Below are 26,861 nucleotides of genomic sequence, written 5' to 3'. Positions count from 1 at the left end.
TTAGCCGTAATTCGAACAATGGAAAACTGTCAAACAACTTCTGACCTTGAAACTTAAAACATACCTTCCCATTTCTCGACACGAAAGTGGGGGAAGTTCTCCTTTTCCTTGTTCCTTGTACTCTCTGTAATGCTCTGTAAGATGTTAGTGATGGTATTACAAACATTAAAAAAAAAACAGAGTGTATAATTTTACAAACTCTTGTACCAAAACATTGCTAATAATTAAAAAAAGAATGTAATAAGAAGAGGCATTAAAAAATACCTGAAGAAATAAATAAACAATCTCGATAAAGTGTCTAAATAAAGTGAGTAAACATTTATTTAATTAAGTGAGGTTAACACATGTTTTTTTGTCAGCATCCAGAGTAGCATTGAGAGTAGAGTTTATTAGATAATATCCAATTAGCAGTTAGAGATGTACATAGGTATATAAGTATATATATTACACATTGTAAGTCAATTGAGATTATTCGTGCAAAAATTGAGTGTGTGAGTTCATTGGCTGTCACATATTTATGCATTTAACCACGTGCCCGTGGTGGTAAACGTCGGACAATTGAGTCAATGCATTTAACTTTCGCCTTTTCTTGGTCTGCGCTGGGTATACTGGGTATTTGGATCGTCAGTCCAGTTACAATAAGACTGAAACAAGAATAAGTCTCTTTCTTGTCAGTCCACTTAAATTACTGCGCTTAGCGAGTATCGTTGCAAAGATTTTGAAGATAATAATCTTCTTAAATTGATAAAAAAATTTTTAATTAAATTTTTAAGTGAATGCAATTGATTAATTTTAATTAACGTTAATGACAAGTGATAAAAAAATTATTTCTTTTTTTTTAAAGAAGAAATATTTAAAAAATGTTCATTTTTTTAGTGAGAAAAAATCAAGGACAGAAAAATTAGTAAATAATTAGCAAAAAATAGTTTATTAAATTTTTAAGTAATTGATTAATTTTAAAGTTAATGACAAGTGTTAATTTTTTTTTTTAAGAAATATTTTAAAAAGTTTAAATTCTGTTTAAAATTAAGAAGAAATTAAGGACAAAAAATAGTTTATTAAATTTTCAATTAATTAATTAATTTTAAAGTTAATGACAAGTGATAAAAAATATTTTTTTTTTTTTTAAAGAAATATTTAAAAAATTTTAAATTCTGTTTAAAATTGAAAAGAAATTAAGGACAAAAAATTAATAAAAAATAGTTTATTAAATTTTTAAGTAATTGATTAATTTTAAAGTTGATGACAAGTGTTAATTTTTTTTTTTAAAGAAATATTAAAAAAATTTTAATACTGTTTAAAATTGAGAAGAAATTAAGGACAAAAAAATGAATAAATAATTAGTAAAAAATAATTTATTAAATTTTCAAGTCATTAATTAATTTTAATTAAAGTTAATGACAAGTGATAAAAATTTTATTTTTTTTTAAAGAAAAAATAAAAAAATTAAAATTGATTTTGTTGAGAAAAAATCAAGGACAAAAAATTAATAAAAAGTTAGTTAATAAATAATTTTTAATAATGTGAAAAGTAACGGTATGTGTCAATGACCGTAAGTTAATACCAAGACGATGGGCTTAGTGCCAATGTCTGCACTGTTGAATCCGCATATTGTGTACCAGCAAGTAGAAAGTCCAAGTTGATAACAACTGTGCTATAATTCAAGTGGGGTGGATGATGATGATGAGTTTGGAAAATTTTAAATATATCATCAATAAATAATCTACATCGATTATTTTTATTTTGTTATAATTATAATTATTTTATGTACAAGTGATTATTATATTGATACACAATACTTGATACTCAAGTTGTGTTTAGTTGGTTGATGCCAATCGTATCATTAAAATATGACAGTCTTTCTTCACTATTGATTTAGTTCAGTGATGTGTATCGTGTTTTTCTCTTCATACTCTTGACAAATTATCCTAAAATTATTGTTTAAATATTTTTTTTTTAATTTAAAAAAATTTTTTAAATTAAAATGATTTTGTAGATTTTTTTTTCTTAAATTATATTGATAATTTAAAAAAAATTTTTTAATAACTTGAGAAATTTTATGATCTTAATAATGACTGGAATAATTGAAATATTCATTTTTTGTGGTGTTCTTTACTACTTTTTTAACTATAGGTATGTATTAATTTTAAAAAATTTATTTTATAAATATTTTTATTGTAACAAAAGTACCAATCAATTGAATTTATAAATATGAAGGCTGTGGTTTTAAAAGTAATTTGATAACGTGGTCTATTGTGACCGAGTTATCAAGTACTTGTTAAATATTACTTGATTAACATTTAATATCATTTACATAATCATTAATCATAATCATCGACAGTTATTTTTAAATCGTTTAAATAATATTATTATTAAATTTTTTTCTTTATTGTTATTTGCCGGAATTTAAATTAAAAAATTTGATAAGAATTTTTTAATTATTTTTTTTTTTTTTTTATTTCAGAGCAAGTAATATGCTGGATGTACTATCAACAAGGATTCAAGAAGTTTATGCCAAGTGGGATTCGAGAACAGATGTCATTCGTGATACTGAAGATAATGTTCAACGTCTTTCACTTGATGGTTTGTTAAAAATTATTGTTAAGAATTATGAATCTATTAATTAGTTTATTATTCTTTAAATTATAAATTATAACAAAAATAATTTATTATTTAATGATGGCTAGTTAAAATTAATTAAATTATTAATTATTGCAAAATGTGTTTTTTGAAACAATTATAAATAATTAATCTTATTTATAGAAAAAAAATTATTAATTATCTATATTATTAAGAGAATAAAAAAATTTTTTGATAAGTATTTAGGCTGCATTTGGAAATGCTCTATTTCTAGATACATAATTAAGAAATAACTTTGTATCTTGTGAAATATTGACATTTTTAAAGATATAAGCTCATCTTGATGCTACACTCATCAAGACCTTTCATTTGAGTACCTACATCAATTTTTCATATATTTTATATATTTATATATATCACATATATGTAAATATGAAAAATATATCAAAAATGCATGTGAGTACTCAAATGAAAGCTCTTGATGAGTGTAACATCGGGATGACTTTATATCTTTAAAAATGTCACTCGAGCACAAGATACAAGGTCATTTCTTAATTATTAATATTTTTAAAGACATAAGCTCATCCCTATGATACGCTCATCAAGACCTTTCATTTGAGTACCTACATCAATTTTTCATATATTTTATATATATATATATATATATATATATATATATATATATATATGAAAAATATATAAAAAATGCATGTGGGTACTCAAATGAAAGCTCTTGATGAACATAACATCAGGATGAGCTTATATCTTTGAAAAAGTCATTAGTTGAGAAAGTACAGTGCAATTTAACAAAAGTCATTATTTAATAAAGCAAAATTTTGTTTATTTATATTTCACATAGTGACTGCAAAGTTGCTAAAAATTATTATTCAAAGAAATATTAACAATAAAATTTTTTCAGGCTTAAGACGCGCAGGCCAGCAAAGTCAGCGAAGAAGAATCCAAAGCAGAGAACAAATAAGAAAGCTCAGAGAAAATGCGCTGTTCAAAATAAAGGAAGCTGAACTTTTTGTTCCTCCTGTACCAAAAATATCTTCATTTATTTATCAATGTTGTCAAACATGCACACCCACATCAAGAGTAAGCATAAAATTAATTTATAATTTTTTGTTCCGTGAAACTAACTTGGCGCGTTGCTAAAAATATATATATAATTTTAAGCGTGTCTTCAAGTGTCTACATTAATGCAGTTTCTTCTTGACAGCACACTTACACTTGTTGCGTAATTACACGCTGCGTACATACCAATAAGTCAAATATTATAAAATAAAATAAATAGCAGTATCACGATAAGTTAATTTATTTTTTAAAGTTAATTAAAAATAATACTCAGAGATAACGGATAAATTAATAAACAAACTCAAAAAATGAAAACAATAGTCAAGTGTCAACGTTAGTTTTTTTTTTTTTTTTTTTTTTTTTTTCTAATGCAACACTGATGATTACACAATTGTTGTATTTTATTTATAAAAGCTGATTATTTGCAATTTTAAATTTTTAATTAAATGAAAATATTTATTGTAATTTAAATAATGAAAATTTTTATTAAAAAATTATTGTAATAAATTTATAAATTAAATCAGTGCGATGCACAATGAACAAGAAAATTTTTTTAAGCGATGGATAAAAATAATAATAATTCGTGGAAATATAGAGAAAGTAAGTTTCAAAAACTAGCCATTGACTAAATAGTGAGCTAAAAAAAAAAAACAATACAAATTACTGTAATTACTATTTTCAAACCGTGTCACGATTACGGTCAGAAACTTTCACAAATTCCTCACTTTATTATTTCGAAGCATCAATAATTTTTATTTTAAGGATTGTAATTAATAATTATTGTTATTTTTTCAGGGCACATTTTGCACCGAGGCTACAAAACAAAATCAATTACTGGGAAGAAATTTATTACTAGTTGAGCCGTGTGGAAATATATTTTCTAAAATATTTTATCATTTTTCATTTATAAGCAACGTCAAAAAGTATGACTATCCTCGAGTATCACAAACAGTAAGTTGTTTTTTTTTAATTATTGGAAAAATTAAGAGTCAAGATCTATTGACCTTATTGATAATCTCTCAAGTAATTTATAATTTATAATTTAATGCTTCCTGCATTAATAATTGCTGATAAATAATAATTTAGTAATATTTAAAAATACACTTTTTATTTTAATAATTAAATTAATATTACACTATTTATTCTTATCTTAGTTCGAAGTATATTTTTTTATTTATAATTAAAATCTTTTTATGACCAATAAATTGGTCTTACTTAATATTTATTGGTAATCTTTTATTTGCTTTTACGGTTTTTATTCAATTATCTACACATGAAAAATTTATTATAGAAATCCATAAATTTTTTCAAACAAATTTATAATTAATTTTAACTAGCAATGTTGCAGTCACTATGTGACTGCCGTGGCTTGTGAACAATAAATAATTAAAACTTTAACTAGTGAGAATTTTAAAGATATAAGCTCATCCCGATGTTACAGTCATCAAAAGCTTTCATTTGAGTACCCACATGCATTTTTGATATATTTTTCATATATACATATATGTAATATATATGAATATATGAAAAATTGATGTGGGTACTCAAATGAAAGGTCTCGATGAGTGTAACATCAAGATGAGCTTATATCTTAAAAAATATCATTAGTTGACAAGATACAAGATCATTTCTTAATTATCGATATTTTTGAAGATATAAGCTCATTTTAATGTTACACTCATCAAGAGCTTTCATTTGAGTACTCACATGAATTTTTTGATATATTTTTAAAGATATAAGCTCATCTCGATGTTATATTCATTAAAAGGTTTCATTTGAGTACCCACATGCATTTTTGATATATTTTTCATATATACATATATGTAATATATATAAATATATGAAAAATTTATGTGGGTACTCAAAAGAAAGGTCTCGAAGAGTGTAACATCATGATGAGCTTATATCTTTAAAAATGTCAATATTTCACAAGATATTTGTTAAATTGCACTGTTCTTTCTTAACTATTAACGTTTTTAAAGATATAAGCTCATCCCGATGTTACACTCATCGAGACCTTTCATTTAAGTACCCACATGGCAATTTCCATATATTTTACATATATGTGGTATTTTTGAAATATATAAATATATAAAATATATGAAAAATTGATGTGGGTACTCAAATGAAAGCTCTCGATGATTGTAACATTAAAATGAGCTTATATCTTCAAAAATCTCTATATTTCCCAAGATACAAGTCTATTTCTCAATTATCTACCTAGAGATATTCGAATGTAGCCTAAATACTTCTAATAAATTGACTACCAGTAAGACTAAAATGAAACATTAAAAAGGCCCAAAAATTCAAGTCCTTTGCAATAACCCTAAATTTAACTCTTAATATAAAAAATGTTTACTAAAAATAATCAATTCCAGGTTCTAAACGACGAAAGACTAAAAGACGCAATAAAGCAAACGGCCCTCGAAACCTCCAAGGATGACCAAATCCCCGAAGAAGAAGCATTTTCCCAAGCAGAGTCCCGCGCTCGCGCAATACTATCCCGGATGGAGAGCACCATGAGCCACAATTTACTCCGCCTGACCGGCTGGATCCTCTTCAAACTTCTCCCATTATTCATAAAATCAGTAATAGTCCAAGACTCGCAAATAGAAATGGTCCAAAAAGCGAACAACCGCGGAGTACCATTAATCTTCCTACCTCTCCACCGCAGCCACCTGGACTACATCATAATAAGCTTCGTCCTTTTATGCAACAACGTGCGAAATTCCTTAATCGCCGCAGGAGACAACCTGAGAATCCCAATCTTCGGCAAGCTTTTAAACGGCCTAGGCGCCTTTTATATAAAACGTCGTATAGATCCAGTCCAAGGTCGCAAAGACATGTTATACCGCGCAACACTTCATACATATGTAATGGAAAGTCTTCGAGCTGGTCACAATATCGAATTTTTCATCGAAGGCGGCAGAACAAGAACTGGAAAACCTTGTATGCCTAAAGGTGGAATCCTCAGTATAATTATCGACGCGTACAAGGACGGGACTATTGAAGACGCGCTTATAGTTCCACTGTCTGTTAATTACGACCGACTTGTGGATGGAAATTTTGTTAGAGAGCAGCTAGGCCAGCCTAAGAAGCCAGAGACTTTTGGCTCTGCTATAAAAGCTATTTGGTCCACACTCAGAGGAAGTTATGGGATTGTAAAAATGGACATTTGCGAGCCATTTTCTCTCCGAGAGATGGTCAAGTCAATTGATAATCAGCAGTCCAGGTTATTTTTAAATCCAACAGATAATAAAGACAAAAAATCTTTGAAAGCTACAATGTCTACCTCGTCTCTTTACGGAACAGATGTTGTTGATGATGAACATCGTTTGCTAGTAGATTGTCTGGCCAGACATGTTGTCTACGATTGCGCTCGCTCTATGCCAATAATGTCAACAAATGTCGTAGCTTTTTTGCTGCTTAATAAATTTAGAGAAGGTTGCTCGTTAGATAAACTTGTTGAAGCTTTTGAAAATATGAAACAAGAGCTAGAGTGGCTAAATAAAGACATCGCTTTTTGCGGAGAGACTATTGATGTTATTAATTACGCTCTTGGAATTTTAGGACCAGGATTGGTCAAACAAGAACGCCAGGAAATAATTCAAAAATTAGAGGGACAATCTTTGTTAAAAAAAGATGTTGTGATTTCAATTGAACCGGTTTCAATTCTTCCCAACGTAATTGAATTAGCGTATTATAGTAATTCGATGGTAGTTCACTATGTTATGGACAGTATAGTAATCTCTGCTTTATACGCGACGCTGAGGGAGCAAATTAATGATCCTAGGGTAATTGCGGAGGATAAAATTTATGTCTATCAACATATTCTGGTGGAAAACGCGATGAAACTTTGTGATATTCTGAGGCAAGAGTTCATTTTTGCGAAGCCTTGTGAGAATCTAGAGTACTCTATTATCTCGACGATACAAAATTTGTCTTACTCGGGGATTTTGATGCTTTGTGAAGAAGCTTATCTGGAGGAAGAATTGTGGAGTAGAAGGTATGCGAAGAATTTTGATGACAGTTCGGATGAAGAGTACGCGGTGCAAAATGCGGGGAAGAAGATTCAGTATAAGTTGAATTTGGAGAATGATTCTTCTGGGAGGATGGAGTTTCTTCATACTATTTTGAGGCCTATTATTGATACCTATACGTTCAGTGCCTTTGCTTTGAGGAAACTTGTGGGAAGATCGCTGGTTGAGAGGGATCTTGTGCAGGAAATTCTTAGTGAAATTAAAATTAATATTGATAGAGGCGTTATTAATTATGGTGAGTATTTTTTATTGATTAATAAATTAATGAATTTGTTTAAAAAATTGTTTTTTAATTAATAAATTTGTTTAAAAACTTTTCAAAATTAAAAAAAATTTTTTTTTTATATTCAATAAACTAGCAGTCACCATGTGACTTGTGAACTATAAATAAATAAAATTTTGCTTTATTAAATAATGACTTTTGTTAAATTGCACTGTACTTTCTTAACTACTGATATTTTTAAAGATATAAGCTCATCCCGATGTTACACTCATCAAGAGCTTTCATTTGAGTACCCACATGTATTTTTGATATATTTTTTATACATACATATATATATATATGATATATAATATATATATAAAATATATGAAAAATTGATGTGGGTACTCAAATGAAAGGTCTCGATGAGTGTAATGTCAGAGTGAGCTTATATCTTTAAAAATGTCATTAGTTGACAAGATACAATATCATTTCTTAACTATTGACGTTTTTAAAGATATAAGCTCATCTTAAGATTACACTCATCAAGACGTTTCATTTGAGTACCCACATCAATTTTTCATATATTTATATATATTATATATATGTAAATATGAAAAATATATCAAAAGTGCATGAGGGTACTCAAATGAAAGCTCTTAATGAGTGTAACATCAGGATGAGCTTATATCTTTAAAAATGTCAATAATTAAAAAATTACATTGTATTTTGTCTACTTATGGTATTCTTAAAGATATAAGCTCATCATGATGTTACACTCATCAAGAGCTTTCATTTGAGTACCCATATACATTTTTGATATATTTTTCATATATACATATATGTAATATATATAAATATTTAAAATATATGAAAAATTGATGTGGGTACTCAAATAAAAGGTCTTGATGAGTGTAACATCGGGATGAGCTTATATCTTTAAAAACTTCAATAGTTCTCAAGATACATGGTCATTTCTGAACTATTGACGTTTTAAAGATATAAGCTCATCCCGATGTTACATTTATCAAGAGCTTTCATTTGAGTACCCACATGCATTTTTGATATATTTCTCATATATACATATATATAAATATTTAAAATATATGAAAAATTGATGTGGGTACTCAAATAAAAGGTCTTGATGAGTGTAACATCGGGATGAGCTTATATCTTTAAAAACTTCAATAGTTCTCAAGATACATGGTCATTTCTTAATTATGTATCTAGAGATAAAGAATTTTCGAATGCAGCCAAAATACTTATTATCAAGACAAATCAAAATAATCAAGACCTTTGCAATGACACTAAATTTAACTAAAAAAAACGATTTTATCATATAACTATGGACACAAAGTTTTTTTTATACTCTTAATAATATAGATTAATAAAATTTATTTTAAAAATTTTTACAATTTTTTTCTAATGCTAAAAAAATTAATAAACTTTTTTTTTTTCAGGTGAAAGCTTGAGTGTGGAGCCAATAAAAAATTCTCTAAAACTCTTTGAAAAGTGGCAAGTTCTCGAATGTCATCCTGAAGAAAACGCAAGAATCTATTACTTGCGAGAGGGGTATGACAACGACGAGGCAGCTAACCAGATTTACGAGTCTGTTGAAGTTTTCAAGTGGACGAAAAAAAATTAACCAACAACAACTCAGGACTTAAAAATAAGATAAAAGACTTTATAAAGATAAATAATAATTAATAATAATAATAAGTAACTTTAATACGATGTAAATGTAAATATTTAATTAGGAGTTAATTAACTGATCAGTGTCTTCCTAATTGAAAAACTTGGAGCGATAAAACGAATTATCATTACGGATAATTTATTTATTACTAGTTTTTTACGATGTAAATTTCTATTAAATTTATCAAGAGAAATTATTTTTTCATTATATTCGCGCCATTATTATTGTATCAGTTTAAAAATTAATAATTTTATGGAATTTAAATTCCTGTATTAAGTTTAAATAAAAAAACGAATTTACTTATTAAATAAAATAAAATAAGATAAAAATAATACTTACTTAATACTTGATTGTGTTAACAATTGGATAGCTTCTTCGTAAACTCATGCATTTTTCGCGGTCAATAAACAGCGCATCCATTTTAGCCTTCAGATCATTTTCTAGCTCGGACCTAGATCTCAACAGCTGGTTCTGCTGAGCTTCGCACTCTAGCAATCTTTTATGCAAGCTGTCAATCATTGACCTAATTGTCTCTATTTCCTCGACAATTCTCAGCTGTGCTGCATCTCTGCATAATTCTGCATGAGGTCTATGAATTCTTGCTTCTAATCGCGTGTGCGCTACTTTCATAGTCATCGCTTTGTCTTCCACGGCTTTTTTTATCTGCTCAATATTTTTTTCTACCAAAAAAATTTCATTTTGAACCTACAAAAATAAAATACAAAATAAATTTTTTAATATTTAAGATAAAATTAAGTAAAAATTATTTACATTATTTAAATGAACTAAAAGTTTGCTTTTAGCTTCTAAAATTTCATGAATCCGTCTTGCAAAAGCATTGTTCGTATAATCCCAAGCTTTCCAGGACTCTTGAGCGACTTCATTTATCACATTGTCTATTTCGTTTATAAGTTGGCTAGATTGAGCGCGAATAAGTTGGGATTTTTTTATCGAAGCGTCTGACGCTTCTGACCAAGACTTACCATCAATGTTACTGAAATATAAAATTTTTTTAATAATTAAAATAATCTATTTTATTGAAAGAATAAGGAACATTTTGTATCCAGGATAGTCATATGATAAAATCGGTTTTTTTAATGAAATTTACTATCATTACAAAGACTTGAGATACATTATTGAGAAATGACCTTGTATCTCGTGAACTATTGACATTTTTAAAGATATAAGCTAATCCTGATGTTATACTCATCAAGACCTTTCATTTGAGTACCCACATCAATTTTTCATATATTTTAAATATTTATATATATCATATATATGTATGTATGGAAAATATATCAAAAATGCATGTGGGTACTCAAATGAAAGCTGTTGATGAGTGTAACATCAGAATGAGCTTATATTTTTAAAAATGTCAATAATTAAGAAATGATCTTGTATCTTGAGAACTATTGACATTTTTAAAGATATAATCTCATCCCGATGTTACACTCATCAAGACCTTTCGTTTGAGTACCCACATCAATTTTTCATATATTTTAAATATTTATATATATATCATATATATGTATGTATGGAAAATATATCAAAAATGCATGTGGGTACTCAAATGAAAGCTCTTGATGAATGTAACATCGGGATGAGCTTATATCTTTAAAAATTTCAATAATTAAGAAATGACGTCATATTTTGTCTACTGATGATTTTTTCTACGATATAAGCTCATCCTGGAGTTACACTCATCGAGATCTATCGTTTGAGTACCCACATCAATTTTTCATATATTTTAAATATTTATATATATCATATATATGTATGTATGGAAAATATATCAAAAATGCATGTGGGTACTCAAATGAAAGCTCTTGATAAGTGTATCATCAGGATGAGCTTATATCTTTAAAAATGTCATGAATTAAGAAATTATATTGTATTTTGTCAACTTATAGTTGATGTTTGCTAGTCAATGAATAATTTTAACTTACGCTGGATCGTAGTCTTCAATACCGCCGTAATATTGCAGCCCTCTGCTGTAATTATTTAATTGATGACACATTGAATCGATACCCAGTGCTAATTTTTTGTTGTCAATATCCTTCTCAATTTCATTTTGTATTGCTCGGCCATTTGCTAACTGTAACAATTAATTAAAAAATTTATTAATATCTCAAAAATCATTATAAAATATTATTCTTTAGGTTACTTGTTCTTTGCATTTGTCTGTAAAAACTTCCAATTTTTTACGGCAATTTCTAATTGTTTCTACTTCATTCAATAATGCTTTTTCTGGCTCATCATGAATTAGCTCAGTGCCTAATTATTAATAAACAATTACATAATTAATAAATAAAAAAAAAATTCTAAACAATTTTTACAAAAAATAAGAAATAATTTTAATAAATAAGAACCTCTTCTAGACTCTCGGTGATACAAGCACTCTTGAGTAATACTCAAAGGAATTTCAACATCCTGAATAGCCCTTTGAAGAGTTCTCATACATTCTTGCATTTTGTTATTTCCTATAATTATTCTATCCAGTTCATTGGCTAATTCTCGTTCCCAAAACTCAATTTCTTTCACTCTTTGGCCTAACATCCGAGAAGAATCTCTTTGGCCTTCTTCAACTCTTTCTTCAGCTTCTCTACAATTAAAATTATATATATAATTAATAATATAATTATTTATTTATAAAATTTATACAGAAAATTTTTTACTTTATTAACTGTAAAGTAGTATTCTTAAGCTTATCAGCATAATGACAATTAGCAATAACTTCATTGGCAAGACGGACTTCTTTTTGGTTCCATTCATCGGGAGTGTATCTAGTGTACAAAGCAGCTCTTGCAGCGTGAGATGGATTTCTTTCAAAACCAGTAACAAGGTTTGGAAATTTTAATGGCTCGGTTGCCATATTGATTGGTGTGTAACAAGGGTCTACTAATTGATTTGTAATTGATTGTGATGGTCTGAAAAAATAAGTCAGTGATAAAAAATTAATTTTAAATACAATTAAATTTCAATTTCAATCAAGACTGAAAATAGAAGAAAGTTTAAATTTTTACACGCTTTATGTTAGCTTCACTTGTATGTCAGTTTGTCAGTATGTCAGTATGTCAGTATGTAACTCTCCGTGGGTAATTTGCGCGCCTGAATATTTTTGATAATCAACAAATAATAGTTTAAAAAAACTAAAAAATCACGCTTTTATAAATAAACCAAACTAAAAAGTAAAAAATAAATAATAGTTTAAAAAAACTAAAAACACGCTTTTATAGAAAACCAAACTAAAAATAGAAAATAAATTTTAATTAAGAATAGTGTTAAAAATTTCAATAAATATAAATTAATAATAGTGTAAATAAAAAAATGTATTTTATTTTAAAAAAAGCGTGGGGTGCTTTTTAAGATATTATCAAAATGATAATCACTCTACTCATATCTGTCAATAAAATATTTATAACTATTGACACCATGCACCCCACGCTTTTTTTAAAATAAAATACATTTTTTTATTTACACTATTATTAATTTATATTTATTGAAATTTTTAACACTATTCTTAATTTAAATTTATTAAAATTTATTTTCTATTTTTTAGTTTGGTTTTCTATAAAAAGCGTGTTTTTAGTTTTTTAAAACTATTATGTATTATTTAATAAAAATTGCACATACAAAGACATAATTTGAACATTTTCATATCCTAATGTCGGTCTCCATGGATGAGATTTAGGAGTTTTATAAATTTCTCCAATTTTTGGAACTTGAGAATTTTTTTCTCCAAAACTTTTAATTGTTCTCCATGGTTGAAGATGCTAAAAAATAAATTAACATTAAAAAATTTTTTTTTCTCTAATTTACAATTACTTAAAAAATATTAATTAAATATCTAAAATATCTGACTTTTTTTTTATAAAAAAAATTTAAGAAGAAGTTATGTCATATAATTAAATTTATAAGATACAATTAATTATTATAATTAATTTGTTAAAAAAATGGAAAATAATTTAATTTTTCCTCACCGAATACATGACAGTTTGCTCCATATTCACAAATTCAATAAATTTTCAAAAATTTAGTAAATCTTTATAAAAAAAAATAGTAATACTGAAGTTAGCTGACAGCTGTCAATTTTTTAAATTTTTATAACAAATCAATTATAAAACAAAAATACCTAGTTCTTAAAATTTTCAATAATAATTTTGTTGTAAATTTCACATGTGGAATTTTTTAATTAATTTTTTTTATAATAATTTAAATGATTTAAAAATCCAAAAAATTGACAGATTTCTTTTAATTTTAGTAACATATTTATTCATGATATTGAAGTTAGCTTAATCATAATTATGATGATTTCTATGATAGTTTTAAACAAATAAAAATTTTTATAAAAAAATAATACTTAAGTTAGCTGACAACTGTCAAATTTTAAAAATTCTTTAACAATAAATCAATTTCCAATAATTTCTTTTAATTTTCACATGTGGAGTTTTTTTATTAATTTTTTTTAATAATAATTTAATTACTCTAAAATTATAAAAAAACTTTTAATGTTTGTCAACTTCATGACTTCAACTCAGCATGAAAATTAAGTTAGCCAATATCTAAAAATTTTTAGAATTTTTTTTACTTGAAAAAATTATTACAAAAAAATTTCATTTGTAAAAAACTTTAAGGGCCAGTTTTGCAATCCAAAATAAAATTTTATCCAGGATAAAATTATCATTACCAGTATATTTATATATATGAAATATATAGATATATTTTATCATTGGATAAAATTTTATCCTGGATTGAAAAACTGGCAGTTACACGTACATCTTTATTCCAAATTACTCAACTCTGCGACATACTGTACTCAATAAAAAAAAAGGCCATTCGGCAGCCGAAATGGAAGTAGATTTCATAACTTCTCTCTCGCAACTTATAAGAAGTAATCAAACCGACATCAAATGGACAAAAAAATATAATATTTTCAATTTTAGAAAGTATTTAGAATCGAAATGATAAAAACTACATAAAATAAAATTCAATATGAACTAATGTTATAAAATAATACTGATAAAATATATATGATAATAAAAAATTATCTCGCTTATTATTGATTTATTTTCTTTTATTTTATTTACTCAGATATCTAACAACAATTAAATTTTCGTAAATTAAATGTGTATCTCGATCGTTATTCATCATCTTCAGAATCTATTTCGATTATTATATTTGGTAATAAAGGAAAATCATAGGTCCCTAATGTTATCGGAATAAGTTTTATGAAAAATCTGTCTGTGTGACAAAACTTTCTAAACTGGGAGCATTTATCATATCGATTGGTAAATCTTCCCAAAGACGAATGCAAGTAACTACAAATGATAACTCATAAATAGCTGTCGTAAATTTAGATAACTTGAAATTTACATAATTCTTTTTTGCTGCAAGTCTTACAGAATGTCTAGTATCAATATCTTCAATAAATAGTTCTCGTAAGTAGCTAGGTTTACCTATATTCAACAATTTATAAAAATAACATGCTAAGTAGTACATTCGGCGGCTTTTTACTGATAGCCATCCAAGCTCTCGTCTATATGGTGTAATATGTTCATCCTTTTTCAAATTATAAATAAAACGAATCGCTGTATTTAATGAACGTTGTAATTTGCAATTCTCATCAGCAGTACAACTAGTTAATACTATAGAACAATAGTCAATAAGTGGTAATATAGTTGCTGAGACTAATAGCCTAGCTCCTAATGTCTTTAGTATAGATGTTTTTTCTTATTTTTAAACTATATAACGCTGAATTAATTTTATTTACAGTCTTTGATACATGCAAACTCTAAGATAAGTTATTTATGATATGAAGACCTAAGCACTTAGTTGACTCTACGTAAGGAAGTGGGAATCCGTCAATAAAAATTGGTGGAATACCATTTGCTTGTAACTTTTTCAGCTTAGTACACTACTGATAGAAGGATTTATTTGTATTAAAAAAATATTTGTTAATAGTTAACAAATCATTTATTAGAGACCATTTTTTATTTATTTTTATTTATTTATTTATTAAATTTTGATCCTAGAGCAAGTGCTCCCTAAGGACCATCAGAATTAAGTACATTACATAATGAGTACATATAAATTAATGTAATATTAGGATAATAGAATATAATAGATTAATTATAGAAATTATAACATGATAAGTAAAATGATAAATAACATAATATAATAAGTGTTAATGAATATAATAATGACAAAAAATGTTATTGTTATTGTTCTTGATTCTTCGCAACAATTCTTTGCACAGTTTTATATATTTCTATCAAAATGCCAATTAAAACACGCTACTCTAAACTCTTCAAATGTGCCTAATGCAACAATATCAGACGGGAGCCGATTCCAAGTCTTTATGGCTGTTAACAGAAATGAGCGCTCAAAAGTCACTGTACGGCAACTTGGTTGATGAAACACATCATTTCTACGCTCTGCACGATTTCTAACTGAGAGCAAAATACGAAAACCGTCACACAACAAATTATAATGTTGCAAATGCAACATCTTATAAATCATACAAGTTATCAAAAATTCGCGTCTACTATGCAGTGTCAACCATCCAAGCTGCCGTCTGTAAGGAGTAATGTGATCAAATCGCGGAACACCATAAATGAATCTTATGCAGGCATTAAACTTTCTCTGTAGCCTCTGTTGAAGGTTACCAGATATGTTTGTCAGAACAGCACAACAGTAATCAAATATTGGCAAGATCAATGCAGTAACTAGTCTCCTACGCATTGTAGTGTTCAACGCCTTACTATTCATTTTTAACCGTGCAAGGCAACTCATAGCCTGCTGGCTAACAGACACCATTTGGCCATGCCATGACAACGTATTGTCCAACACTAGTCCAAGATACCTGACACACTCAACGTATTCAACCACCATACTATTCACTATTATCCTTGGAGCATTAACACACATACTATTATTCGCATGTTGTGGGCTACCAAAGATGATAGCCTTCGTCTTAGTAGCATTAAGCCTAAGCATGTTGTTACGACACCAAGCCTCGATCATCAAAATTGTAGCATTTATCTACAATTTATCTACAAGTTGAATATTTTATATATAGACCAAAGCTTAAAAAAAAAAAACATTTATTTTTAATAATTATGTATTATATTATATTATTTAATAACAGGAAAATATGATAGAATATCAATATATAATATAATACATAAATAAAGAATTATATCAAAAGCAATATTACAATAGATTATCGGGCATAATAACAAATTATAGTAATACAATTATAAATCAAACTAATTATGTAAATACTATAAAAAAAATAGCAAGTTGCTAAACATGAATAAATTATTATTATTATTATTAATTTTAATAAATCAAATATAGTTAATATTATAAGCCAGCTACCCGATCCAAATTGTTGGAGAATGACTAATTTTTCATTATTAATTGTCCACCATAATATTTTATCGGTATGAAGTCTCAATACCATCAGAGAAAATTTAGGTGACGATAATAATTAAAATTTGTTTAGACAATTATTATTAGAGAAAGATGTGATTTTTTACTCAGTGTAACTTTTTTCAGTGACTGAAAAAATAATTCGGACAGTCCAGACCAGGACTCGAACCTGGATCTTTTGGTTACGCGCCAAATGCTCTACCAGTTAAACTATCCGAGACCTATCCGTAATTACTATTACACTGATAGAAGGATTTATTTGTATTAAAAAAATATTTGTTAATAGTTAACAAATCATTTATTAGAGACCATTTTTTAGTATCAAACAAATATTTCTTAGTATTTAAAATGATTTGTTTGTATTTAATAAATCAGATATTCATTTATTAAATATTAATAAATCTTTTTAAATACTAAGAAATATTTGTTAAGGACTAAAAAGTCGTCTCTAATAAATGATTTGTTAAATATTAACAAATATTTTTAACTATAAACAAATCCTTCTATCAGTGTACTTGAGCCAAGTATCATTGTTTTAGTTTTGGATAGATTCAATTGCAAGCCATTCTCTCTTGTCCAATCAGCAACAGCTTGAGCATCAATCGTTGAGTAAAGTTAGCATTGAGTAGTGAATGAATTGAATAAATTGTTTTTTTTTTTAAAGTTATTCAATTTTTTATGTTGAGTACAGTATGTCGCCGAGTTGAGTAATTTGGAGTAAAGATGTGTAACTGCCGAAAAACTGGCCCTAAAATCTGTAAGTGCAATTTTTAAAAAATACTCTTTTGTTCTAATTTAATTATCAAAAAATTAAAAACGTCGGCTAACTTTAATATTATAAAGTTAGCAATCATTAGCTGATTTTTTAATTTTACTTAACATATAAATTTTATCTGAAAAATCATTTTTAAAAAATAGCATTTATTATAATTTTTTAAAATTTCTACGTCAATTTTTTTTCTCATAATTTAATTGTTGAAAAAATTATTAAATATCTGCTAAATTAATTCTTATGTAAACTTCAGTGTCATAAAAAAATATTAATCTAAAAAAAATAAATAAATAAAAAACAAAATGAAGTTGTCACTAAAGTGAAGTTGTCACTAAATAAAATTTAAAACACGGAAGCTAGTAAAGTGGTCACGTGGCACATCATATGACTTCTGCGGGCTGGTCAGGCGCGTGAGCGCCCATGGAAGATAGTAAGTTGTGAATAAACTGCTCGATTGGTCATCTTAAAATTCTGTACTCGATCCAACTTGAGAAGAGCAGCCAGTGCTTGCACTAACCCAAACTAAAATAGAAACAAGTAAGAGTAAATAAATAAACGATGCTGAACTTACAGCTAGGTGTGATTAAATTGTTGGTGCTTGGTTTTACTGTCTCCACTGTTACGTCAAGTATCACCGATGTCCCAGTTTTAATTTGGGGAGGCGGCAGCTCCACAAAATCAATCACCAAGTCCTTCAATTTATTTGACAAGACGTCGCAGAAAGACTTTAAGGACCTAGTGACCAAAAAAGTTGGAGATTCTCAGCTGCCAATAATTGTTTTCTACCGGGATAGTTTCTGTCGTGAGGATGTTACGTTGCACGACTCTGTAAGTGCCCAGCCTTTATTTACTGATAAAACTGTCAGTGTTTATTAACAAAATTATTTTTAGGACCAATGGAAGCAGCTTGAAAAATTCGGCTCGCTGGAATACGTTCCAGAAGTCGAGAGCCCGCTGGCTGTCCTCGAGGCTCTGCAGTTTTACAATCAAACTGTAGACGAGGATCTTAACTCGGTGTCTAATGGCCAGCTTGCTATCAACAGAGCCAATGACCTTGAGTACGTTGCTGAAACTTTCAGGATGCTCAAGGAGTCCAGTCCTTATTTAGTTGGAATACTTACTGGTAAATCTTGCCAAAGGTCTGATCGGATTAAAAGAGCTGCTTCTGCTGAGCCTCTGGCTCAAAATGGAAGCGATCCGATATTTCATCAGTCAGAACGAGTGTTGTTTTATCTTGAAAATCCACCAACTCTTCAGGTAATTTTTTATTAACGCTTTTCTTTTACTTTTAGGACATTAAATTTTAGTAGATAAGTATTTGATAATTTTTTTATTTTTCTTTAAAAATAAATTTGAAATTAGGATTTAAAAGATTGCATTTATAATTTTTGAGGATTTATAAAGATAGAATTTTTTGAATAAAATTTTCTAGTTATTTATTTGTTTAAAAAGATTCTTAAAATTAATGTGTGTCTCTCAATTTTTTAATTATACTTTTAGAAGATTAAACTTGGCAGGCATTTGATAATTTTTTTATTTTTCTTGAAAAATAAACTGAAAAATTGGACTTATAATTTTGAAGAGCGTAAAAATATATTTTTTATGATACTGAAGTTAGTTATGATAAGTATACAGGCTGCATTCGAAAATTCTCTATCTCTAGATACATAATTAAGAAATGACCTTGTATCTTAAGAACTATTGACATTTTTAAAAATATAAGCTCATTCTGATGTTACACTCGTCAAGACCTTTCATTTAAGTACCCACATCAATTTTTCATATATTTTATATATTTATATATATTATATTTATGTATATATGAAAAATATATCAAAAATGCATGTGTGTACTCAAATGAAAGCTCTTGATGAGTGTAACTTCAGGATGAGCTTATATCTTTAAAAACGTCAATAGTTAAGAAATGACCTTGTATCTCGTGAACTATTGACATTTTTAAAGATATAAGCTCATCCCGATGTTACACTCATCGAGACCTTTCATTTAAGTACCCACATCAATTTTTCATATATTTTATATATTAATATATATTATATTTATGTATATATGAAAAATATATCAAAAATGCATGTGTGTACTTAAATGAAAGGTTTTGATGAGTGTAACATCGGGATGAGCTTATATCTTTAAAAATGTCAATAGTTAAGAAATGACATCGTATCTTGTGTACGATTGACATTTTTAAAGATATAAGTTCATCCCGATATTACACTCATCGAGACCTTTCATTTGATTATCCACATCAATTTTTCATATATTTTATATATTTACATATATTACATATATGTATATATGAAAAATATATCAAAAATACATGTGGGTACTCAAATGAAAGCTCTTGATGAGTATAACATCGGGATGAGCTTATATCTTTAAAAACGTCATCAATTAAGAAAGTACAGTGCAATTTAACAAAAGTCATTATTTAATAAAGCTAAATTCTATTTATTTATAGTTCACAAGTCCCTGCAGTTACGTAGTGACTGCAAGGTTGCTAGTTAAAACAAATTAATTTTAATAAAAAAAAATGCTTTAAAAATTGGTATTCAATTTTTACATATGGAATTTTTCATCACAATTTCATAGATATAAAATTTCTTAAAAATTTGTCTGTTATCTTCAGTGTCATAATTTTAAAATTAACTTTTTTGTCATAATTAGTTAAAAAATTTCTAAAAATTATCAGATTTTTCTCAATTCATATTTTTTTTACTCAACAATTTTTAAATAGTCAACCTAACTAAAAAAATTAATAAATTCCAGATGAAAGGTTCAAACTTCCTGAGCGTTGGCCAGCCAACAAAAGCCGAAGACGAAGGCAAGGGCACTGCTGACTCTCCACTGGTCATAAGAATGGACTTTGACGTCACTGGGAACGACACCACGTCATACAAAGCCAGCCTTGCCTTCGAAATAGTAAGCAGAACCTTTGGGTACTACACCCTGCACCGAGTTAATGTCACCCGAGACAGCAAAGAGTACACACTCAACACCCGAGAAAATATCGTATGGCCCAACAATTTTTCTTACCATTGCGCGCAAGTTGTTCAATTTTCCATGCCTAAAATAAACGACACCGAGGAAATTAAGTTGAACTTGTACAATTTACAAGTTCAATTATTCGCTAAAAAATTCGGTGACACTTACGACTGCGTCGGCTTTACGTCGATATCCATCTGGTCTGGGATCTTCGTCACTTCTATCCTGGCTCTTATTATGATCTGGGGTCTTGTCATGATGATGGATATCCGCACAATGGACAGATTTGATGACTCTAAGGGAAAAACAATTACAATATCTGCCCAAGAATAAATTAATTAATAAATCGATTAATAAATTAATTTATTAAATTAATTAATTTAATAAATTAATTAATTATTCAATTAATTAATTAATTAATTATTTAAATTAATTAATTAATTAAATTTTTAATAAATTAATTAATTAATAAATAAATTTATAAATAATTATAATTACATACTCGTATTGCATATTATCATGTAAATATGTCTGTAAGTCTTGTATATTTAAAGCTCGTTGATTCTCTAGATTTTAAGAGCGAATATTTTTTTTTTTTTTCAATAGAACAATTCGTTTGAAATTTTTCTTTTTCTTCTCTTCTTTGACAATTGTTCAGTATTTATAATATAATTATTAATTTTATTTGTATAATATATACATAAATATTAATTAAAAGATGTTAATACGTAATTATTAATTATTAATATATCATTTCATTCCGTTATTTAATTTTGTTGGCGAGTTATTTTGACTATCCAGTCTTGGTTATTATTATTATTAAAATAAATAATTAAAGTATCAACTTTTAAAATGTGTATGATAATAAAATAATAAATAAATATAAATATAAAAATATTCAGTACACATTGTGGTAACTTATAAGTTATAAGCACAATAATTATCAGGGTCTTTTTAAAAAAGACTCAGTTTATATGCAAGCACGATGTTCGACTCCGTGCATTAGTATAAATGCCATCGAGTACGGAGGTAGAGTTATTACTTGGGAGTCCATTATTACAGGCTTGAAAGCTGGCAAACTTCCGTCGGGATTTAGAGTTAATATTTCGCCGTTTAATCTTATGTCTCTGTAAAAATAAAAATTTAGTTTGTAAAAAAAAAATTATTATTATAATTATTTTAAGTTTACTTATAAGTTATAATTATAATTAAGGCCAAAATTTTTAAATAAATGGTTTAATTTTTTAATATTGCGGGGAAAATATTGGTCCTAAAAAAATTATTTAATAAAAATTGTTCAAAATTTAATTAAAAAAAAAAAATGTTTTGTAATTTTTTTAAAAATCTAATATTTTTTTGTAATTTAAAAATTATGATTTATAATGAAAGGTTGAAATTTTGTGATAATTATGAATCTTATTTTTGAAATAACAGCTAAAATATTAATTTTTCAAAAAAAATAATAAGAATGCCATTAAAGTTAATGAAAATTAAGTTAGCCGACATCTAAAAATTTTAAGAAATTTTTTTTTTTTTTTAAATTACTACAAAAAAATAAAAAAAAATTTCATTTGTAAAAAACTATGAATGCATGTAAAAAAAAAATATTTTTCTGTTATAATTTAATTATTAAAAAAAAATCAAAAAATTAAAAACGTCGGATAACTTTAGTATTATTTAAAGTAAGTCGACGTTTTTAATTAAAAAATTTTTCTTTTATTTATTTAATTAGAACTAAAGAATAATTTTAGAGAATTGCACTTATAGTTTTTCAAATTTTTTACAAATGACAATTTTTTTGTAATATTTTCTTCAATAAAAAAAAATTCTAAAAATTTTTAAATGCCAGCTAACTTAATTTTCATATTATAAGAAACATTTTTTTTATAAAATTGAATTTTGAAAAAAATTTTTACGGCCAATATTTTTGCCACAATTTCAAAAATTTGAACCATTAACAATAAAATGTTATTTTGAATTTGCGGCAAAAATTTTGACACTAATTATAATTAAAAAATAATATTTTTAAAAATTGACCTTTGTAATTTTTAAAAATTTAAACATACAATTTTTTAGTTAAATTTTTTTCATTATAATTTAATTGTTATAAAAATCTAAAAAATTTTTGAAAGTCTGTTAAATTAAGTTAAGTATCAAAAATAATTAATAATTATTCAATAATAATTATTAGTAATAATAATTAATTAATAAAAATAATTATTCAATAATATAACCTGGACTGAAGAGAGTCTGCAGTGAGAATATACAAGAACAATTTCGACTTCCGAGAGTTGTTGCTCAAAAGTAACGACAGTCTAACGTAATCATTGTTCAAGTTGACCCCGTAGACAGTAACAGCAGGAACACGAGAAATCAGAGCGCTTTCAAGAGTGCAGTGTGCATACAACCGTACAGTACCAGAAGCAGAGGGTGTCTTGAGCTTCAGTACTCGCTGGGAGACAAACTGCTTGTATATTACACTGACCCACCAGTCAGGATTAGGCTTGAGGTCCTCTCCAACCATGGCGTAGTTACCGCCGAATAAAGATTGTCTTACTACAACATCCACGCCAGCAGCTGCACCGTAGCCCAGTTTGTCGAGCCACAGAAACCCAGCTACGAATCTGTCGGATAATTTTGGAGCTCCTCCACCCCAGGCTGTGCTTGTTTCTGCTTCATTAAAAAAAAATAATTATTTTAGTTATACATAGAAAAAAATTATTATTAAAAATTTTTAATTTTTAATTGAAAAATATTTTTAAATTTTAAATTAAAAAATATTTTTCAATTTTAAATTTAAAAATATTCAAAATTTTTTTAATTTCAATAATAGTAGAAAATTTATACATACACATCCACATTCTAATTTTTTTATTTGACTGGTTAATAACATTTTGAACACGGTCAACTTGCATCGGCAGTCGATTGAAGACATTTGGATCTACAAAGTCCGATACTTTGGCTTCACGGCCATTGAGATAGTACTGATGCCACGTGAGAAAATCTACGGTGCTTTTGGAATTATTAAGAAATTCAGTCGCGTATTTTTCACCTGCTCTGTTGTCGTCTCCTATGTGATTGACTTCTGGTCCCACGAGAAAACTCATTTCGTAGCCAAGGTGGTTCAACAGCTTTCGAAGACGGATGTAATCAGCGGCTAATTGTTTTGCTGATATTGATACATTGAATACGTGTCGGAAAGAATTTGGTTCTGTTAAATAAAAAATTATTTTATTGTAATAATATATTAATTAATTACTACTGAAATTTAATTAATGAATAAACTAGCAACCTTGCAGTCACTATGTGACTGCCGTAATTTGTGAAGTATAAATAAATAAAATTTTGGTTTATTAAATAATGACTTTTGTTAAATTGCCCTTTATTTTCTTAATTATTGATGTTTTTAAGGATATAAGCTCATTCCGATGTTACACGCATCAAGAGCTTTCATTTGAGTACCCACATGCATTTTTGATATATTTTTCATATATACATATATGTAATATATATAAATATATAAAACATATGAAAAATTGATGTGGGTACGCAAATGAAAGGTCTTGACGAGTGTAATGCCAGGATGAGCTTATATCTTTAAAAATGTCATTAGATGACAAGATACAATGTCATTTCTTAATTATTGACATTTTTAAAGATATAAGCTCATTCCGATGTTACACGCATCAAGAGCTTTCATTTGAGTACCCACATGCATTTTTGATATATTTTTCATATATACATATATGTGATATATATAAATATATAAAATATATGAAAAATTGATGTGGGTACTCAAATGAAAGGTCTCGATGAGTGTAACATCGGGATGAGCTTATCTCTTTAAAAATGTCAGTCCTGCACAAGATACAAGCTCATTTCTCCACTATTGACATTTTTAAAGATATAAGCTCATCTTGATGTTACATTTATCAAGAGCTTTCATTTGAGTACCCACATGCATTTTTGATATATTTTTCATATATACATATATGTAATATATATAAATATATGAAATATATGAAAAAATGATGTGGGTATTCAAATGAAAGGTTTCGATGAGTGTAATGTCAGGATGAGCTTATATCTGGTATTAATTTAATTTTAAAATAAATCCAAAAAATTATTAATTGTCAATTAATAATTTCAGTATCATTATGAAGAGTACCATTGCCAAGTTGCCAATCCACTTCCATGGAGTGTCCCTTGGAAAAATTGATAATATCCCGAGCATTTGAGTCGTTCCAACTTCCATCAGGATTTCTGATCAGAGCGTTGAGGTCAAACATCATCCTCAGCTGTGCTTTTTTAGTGAACTGATACACAGTGAGGTAATCGTCAGCAGCCAGAGTGAAGTTACTTATGTCCTGACCGTCAACAGGACTCGTCGCTTTTTCAGAGGGCACATTTTCGTCGAAAAAGAGACAATCTGCGGATGTTCCACCCACTCTCACGAACGCAGGACTCAAATAGCGAGCTAAATTTACAAACTTATCTTTTTTGACCGGAAAAATAGTCATATCTCGAAGGTTTGACGAATCCAAGCCGAATGATAAGTAACGCTCAGATGTTTTTTGTAATAATTTCGAGTCTGTATCGATAATTGCTACGAAATTTTTTGATAAATGGTGACTGCGGCCGACATTCCATAGTGATATTACAAAGAGGATTAAAAATATGCCGACGACAATTGATCCGATAATTGATTTTGCAGCTTCTGTAATTTTATTTAATAATTAATTCCAGAGAAAAGATTAATTTTTGATAAAAAGTAAAACATGATTTTATTAAAAATAAATTTGATATTCAAATTAATAATAATAATTTTTTTAATTTTTTATGCAAATAAATTTTTGTAAAAAATTTTACTTATGAAACTAAAAAAAAAATATTTTAGTGCTAATTTTAATTTTCAAAAATAAATTTTATTTTTAAATTATTATTAATAATAATAATAATTTTTTATGCAAATAAGTTTTTGTAAAAAATTTAACTTGTAAAACTAAAAAAAATATTTAAAAATATTTTAGTGCTAATTTTAATTGATTTTAATTTTTAAAAATAAATTTGACATTTAAATTAATAATAATAATGATAATTTTTTTAATTTTTTATGCAAATAAATTTTTCTAAAAAATTTTACTTGTAAAACTAAAAAAAAAAATATTTCAGTGCTAATTTTAATTGAATTTAATTTTTAAAAAATAATTAAATGTTTACTGATCATTTTAGTATAATTAAATAAATTTTTATGCTTGCAAATAATTAAATATTTAAACTTACGCTCATTTTCTTTCCGACCAAGAGTATGATACTCATTTTTATTCCAAATATTATTTTCAAAATACGACATTTTTTACTATATAACTTTATTTGGCTATCGTGTAAATATTTTTCCAATATTTGCCAATAAAAAAAACGCCGTATCAATACACCAGCAGTTTAACATTTATTCAATCATCATAATAAATTGCTATCATCAAAAACAAATGATTAAGCCGCTTAAATATATAAAAATACATATATACTAGTGGTGGGAGATTAATTGACTGCAGCGCTTTGAAAAAAAAAATCAAATTAAAATTATTATAAACAAATTTTGATAAATTATGAATTATAACTTTACCTGTCACTTAAAATAAAATATTTTGATAATTTATCAGCTGAATTTCTGCATAGTAAATTTTTTATACTCAGCGCATTTTAAATAAAAGTAAAAAAACGACTTTTTTAATTAGTTTTTTTTTGTTTTCATTTACAGAAATTCGTTTGTAATGATACTGAGAAAATGAGAATAGAGAAGTTATATCAAGTAATATGTATGAAGGATAGATTTTTATATATTTTTATCTGAACAAACATGGGAGACATCTTCAGGTGACTTTTTGTTACGTAGCCGACATTTAAAATTTTTTGATTTTGTTTAATTTATTAAATAAGAACAAAGATTTTTATTTTTAATTGTACTTACAGTTTTTTTTAATTATTTATTATATAAAATTTTTTTTTCTATTTTTTTGCAATCATTTTTTTACCAAAAAAAATTTTAAATGCCGGCTAAAA

At 26.9% G+C, this 26,861-nt stretch overlaps 4 protein-coding genes, 1 long non-coding RNA gene and 1 other non-coding gene across 9 annotated transcripts; 2 read left to right on the top strand and 4 right to left on the bottom strand.

Moving 5' to 3' along the window:
• Positions 1 to 64: 64 nt before the first annotated feature.
• Positions 65 to 808, bottom strand: LOC123271330. Its single transcript, XR_006510839.1, has 2 exons — positions 265 to 808; positions 65 to 134 (listed from the first exon to the last, which is right to left on the bottom strand). It is a non-coding gene; the product is annotated as an uncharacterized LOC123271330 (long non-coding RNA).
• LOC123271328 (glycerol-3-phosphate acyltransferase 1, mitochondrial) lies at positions 124 to 9,788 on the top strand. 3 transcript variants are annotated; one of them, XM_044737617.1, is made up of 6 exons: positions 124 to 307; positions 2,465 to 2,583; positions 3,500 to 3,678; positions 4,453 to 4,608; positions 6,036 to 7,932; positions 9,360 to 9,788. In XM_044737617.1, the coding sequence occupies exons 2-6, from the start codon at positions 2,475 to 2,477 to the stop codon at positions 9,542 to 9,544; spliced, it is 2,526 nt and encodes an 841-aa protein (XP_044593552.1). In that variant the 5' UTR covers positions 124 to 307; positions 2,465 to 2,474; the 3' UTR covers positions 9,545 to 9,788. The 3 variants fall into 3 exon arrangements, with proteins under 3 accessions (XP_044593552.1, XP_044593551.1, XP_044593553.1); XM_044737616.1 differs by lacking the exon at positions 124 to 307 and adding an exon at positions 1,828 to 2,133; XM_044737618.1 differs by lacking the exons at positions 124 to 307; positions 2,465 to 2,583; positions 3,500 to 3,678 and adding an exon at positions 4,165 to 4,257.
• On the bottom strand, positions 1,476 to 13,689 carry LOC123271329 (tektin-3-like). The gene is made up of 9 exons (XM_044737619.1): positions 13,573 to 13,689; positions 13,226 to 13,365; positions 12,268 to 12,519; positions 11,962 to 12,194; positions 11,757 to 11,866; positions 11,539 to 11,687; positions 10,364 to 10,586; positions 9,932 to 10,297; positions 1,476 to 1,928 (listed from the first exon to the last, which is right to left on the bottom strand). The coding sequence occupies exons 1-8, from the start codon at positions 13,594 to 13,596 to the stop codon at positions 9,932 to 9,934; spliced, it is 1,497 nt and encodes a 498-aa protein (XP_044593554.1). The 5' UTR covers positions 13,597 to 13,689; the 3' UTR covers positions 1,476 to 1,928.
• A 3,485-nt stretch (positions 13,690 to 17,174) lies between these two features.
• Trnat-cgu lies at positions 17,175 to 17,247 on the bottom strand. The gene has a single exon. It is a non-coding gene; the product is annotated as a tRNA-Thr (tRNA).
• Positions 17,248 to 18,196: 949 nt separating this feature from the next.
• Positions 18,197 to 21,446, top strand: LOC123271326 (V-type proton ATPase subunit S1). 2 transcript variants are annotated; one of them, XM_044737615.1, is made up of 4 exons: positions 18,197 to 18,626; positions 18,690 to 19,055; positions 20,583 to 21,131; positions 21,266 to 21,446. In XM_044737615.1, exons 1-3 carry the CDS (start codon positions 18,357 to 18,359, stop codon positions 21,129 to 21,131), a joined length of 1,185 nt encoding a protein of 394 aa, XP_044593550.1. In that variant the 5' UTR covers positions 18,197 to 18,356; the 3' UTR covers positions 21,266 to 21,446. The 2 variants fall into 2 exon arrangements, with proteins under 2 accessions (XP_044593550.1, XP_044593549.1); XM_044737614.1 differs by having other exon boundaries at positions 20,583 to 21,132; positions 21,255 to 21,441.
• A 192-nt stretch (positions 21,447 to 21,638) lies between these two features.
• On the bottom strand, positions 21,639 to 26,355 carry LOC123271325 (heparanase-like). Its single transcript, XM_044737613.1, has 5 exons — positions 26,082 to 26,355; positions 24,967 to 25,515; positions 23,650 to 24,009; positions 23,033 to 23,471; positions 21,639 to 21,925 (listed from the first exon to the last, which is right to left on the bottom strand). The coding sequence occupies exons 1-5, from the start codon at positions 26,149 to 26,151 to the stop codon at positions 21,769 to 21,771; spliced, it is 1,575 nt and encodes a 524-aa protein (XP_044593548.1). The 5' UTR covers positions 26,152 to 26,355; the 3' UTR covers positions 21,639 to 21,768.
• Positions 26,356 to 26,861: the final 506 nt, after the last annotated feature.

Source organism: Cotesia glomerata, linkage group LG9 (genome assembly GCF_020080835.1).
Source record: "Cotesia glomerata isolate CgM1 linkage group LG9, MPM_Cglom_v2.3, whole genome shotgun sequence".
Classification (NCBI taxonomy): Eukaryota; Metazoa; Arthropoda; class Insecta; order Hymenoptera; family Braconidae; genus Cotesia; species Cotesia glomerata.
The sequence above is the reverse complement of the archived record's forward strand: the minus strand, read 5'-3'. Positions and strand labels throughout refer to the sequence as shown.